The sequence below is a fragment of the Ostrea edulis genome, chromosome 2 (assembly GCF_947568905.1).
Source record: "Ostrea edulis chromosome 2, xbOstEdul1.1, whole genome shotgun sequence".
Taxonomy (NCBI): Eukaryota; Metazoa; Mollusca; class Bivalvia; order Ostreida; family Ostreidae; genus Ostrea; species Ostrea edulis.
In genome coordinates this window covers 66,859,913-66,862,412 of record NC_079165.1, presented here as the reverse complement: position 1 = coordinate 66,862,412, position 2,500 = coordinate 66,859,913, and the positions used below count along the sequence as shown (strand labels likewise).

At 36.5% G+C, this 2,500-nt stretch overlaps 1 protein-coding gene across 1 annotated transcript in view; it reads right to left on the bottom strand.

Annotated features, from left to right (window-relative positions):
• Positions 1–223: 223 nt before the first annotated feature.
• The window catches only part of LOC125680574 (sodium-coupled monocarboxylate transporter 1-like), a 15,978-nt gene continuing 13,701 nt past the window's right edge, over positions 224–2,500 (bottom strand). Inside the window, exons 9-14 of the mRNA XM_048920258.2 lie at positions 2,073–2,143; positions 1,556–1,642; positions 1,149–1,405; positions 909–1,009; positions 708–823; positions 224–621 (exon numbers count right to left, since the gene is read on the bottom strand). Of these exons, the coding sequence (XP_048776215.2) occupies positions 487–621; positions 708–823; positions 909–1,009; positions 1,149–1,405; positions 1,556–1,642; positions 2,073–2,143 (767 nt within the window). The 3' untranslated portion in view covers positions 224–486. The remainder of the gene's footprint in view (positions 622–707; positions 824–908; positions 1,010–1,148; positions 1,406–1,555; positions 1,643–2,072; positions 2,144–2,500) is intronic.

Below are 2,500 nucleotides of genomic sequence, written 5' to 3'. Positions count from 1 at the left end.
TGACAGCAGAAGAACTAATACTAAGTATATTAGTATTGATGACGTGTGTCAATATACTAATATGAAAAGTGATGCATGGAGCGATTTTTCATTATTATGAAGACACTTTCCAGCTTTGCCGCGACCCGTGAATAATTGTGTTATCAAATCTCCAGCATAAATACCATATTTCAATCAGCTAATTTTCCAAAAGTGACGACTCAAAATATCAACCAATCATTCATGATATTTAAAAAAATCCCTGATATTTTTTTAATTCTCGTGGAAATTACCCAATGACATTTCTATTACAGAATATTTTCAAAAGGTTCATCACTTTGTACAATATACGCATTCAGATCTTCCACAGCATTGCAATTATTGATTTTCACGATAAAGTTAAATACATGTACATGTATGTAATCCATCATTTATCATTTCACAGCCGCACTAACATGATTCTTTGTTCCTTGCACCTGCATGTATGTGCAGAGAATGGAGAGCTCGTTATAGGCGAGTCCCGTTATTTGTGTCCGACACAGAGTATGATGCTCCATTTCTATAAGTTTTTCGTTCATCCAGCTCAATGTCAGCTGCTATTGGGTTGTCATGAAAATCTCCAGAAATCGTGGGTATATCACTCTGAAAGTATTATTAAAATATTTGAAAATGATTTCATGACAGGTATACTAGTAAAGACAAAACATAAACAACGATAATACACTTACCTGTTTCCATTTTTGAAGTCTGTTGACCTTTTGGCATCCAAGAGGTAAATAACAAAAGACCCGATCGACCCACCTGTGAACGTACTTTGCTTCAATATCATCAGGTGTGTTCATATCTGAAAGAATTTTCTTGGATTTAGAGACCTCTATTCCCGGAAGTTAAAACTGTTCAAAGAAAGACAACTCTACTGTACGACCTACCTGTAAATCTATTTGAAATGGCGGTTACAATTATGCCAGTAAGTAGCGAGATTATCACCGCAAATAAAGCATAATATAAATATGACAATCTGTATATCCATCTGAAAAAAATAATATATATAATATGTATCATAATATATACGTGCATTTATGTATATAAATAAATCAAAAGTGAAGTTGATTAACTGAAAGTTTAAAATGGATGTTGAAGCTTTTGGGTAGAATTCGATAAGTACTAACAAATAGTCGTCCAATGACTGTGTCGCTTCTGTGCCTATCGTCGTTTCCATAGCAGCGGTATTCATAGTGGTCACCATGGGTGTGGATGTAAAGTTCAGATTCGTGGAATTGAATACGGTACCATTGCAGTTTTTAGGATACATATCACACTTAGCGGTGCTTACTCCTGTAACCGGCGGAACAGGAAGTAACACTGTACCACCAACGCCCACCCAAAACGTTAGGACCGCACTTAAGATCAGACCACAAAGAGCTCCCTGAATGGAATGGTAAATGCTTTGCTTTAGTCAAACATGTACGCAGAGATTGAATTGGCCTTCAAGAGTAACAATGCATAGAGTAGCTTACGATTTTGATGATTTTATATAGAAATTGAATCCTTTCTGTGAATGTTTAAACGAACTTACTGGTGCGTTAATGAAAGGGAAAAATATTCCAGAAATGAAGAGGCCGAGCAGCGGTCCACCCACCATTCCAAATATACTCAACATAATCTGCAATCAAATGAGAACATTTTAGTTGTAAGAAGCATTTTATTTCATAAATGATTTTAAAGTTACATATCTACGCTATTTTGGACTTACATAACGTTTAACATGAAAGCATGTGAAGCATCAAGAGACTATGGACCATTCTTGAAAACACTGACTTCAGTATCTACTCTAGCGTATCTACTTTAATATATGAAAATGTGATGCAACAATTCAACCCTAAAATTAACCAATGACATTCCAAAGACGACAAGGGAGCTTTTATAAAAGGGGGTATCCCTGCTGGTAAGAGATGAAATATCAAATATTGATTACACTAAACCCGGTGTAGACTTTCAATTCAAGAATGGTCCACAAAAAAGCAACACGCTATATAAAGCGTTCTTAGATATGTACTCTTATATACAAAATTGTCCGAATCTCATACTCGTACCTGTAAAACAGTTTGTCCGAGGTACTGAGCAATAAAAGCGATGCCTATGACCCAACCGCCTGCTACAAAGCCTGCAATGAAAGGTGAAGATAACGAACAGTGATCAATTTCATAAGTCCTAGAAGAAATACAAAATAAAGAGTTGGAAAAATACAGGGACCCCTGGACATACCAGAGGTGTGCTCAGGTGCCTAGGAGGAGTAAGCATCCCCTGTCGACCGGTCACACCCGCCGTGAGCTGTAAGTCTTGATCAGTTAAATGGAGTAATCTGTAGTCAAAATCAATGTGCCAAGAACGACCTAACAGTCTGTATGAAACACGTCAGACAGCATTTGACCCAATGATACGTTTTATTAGCAAACTATATCATTATAACAACCATAAAATTTGCGAAACGCTGACTTTAAAAGAAACGGTTGAAACCCCT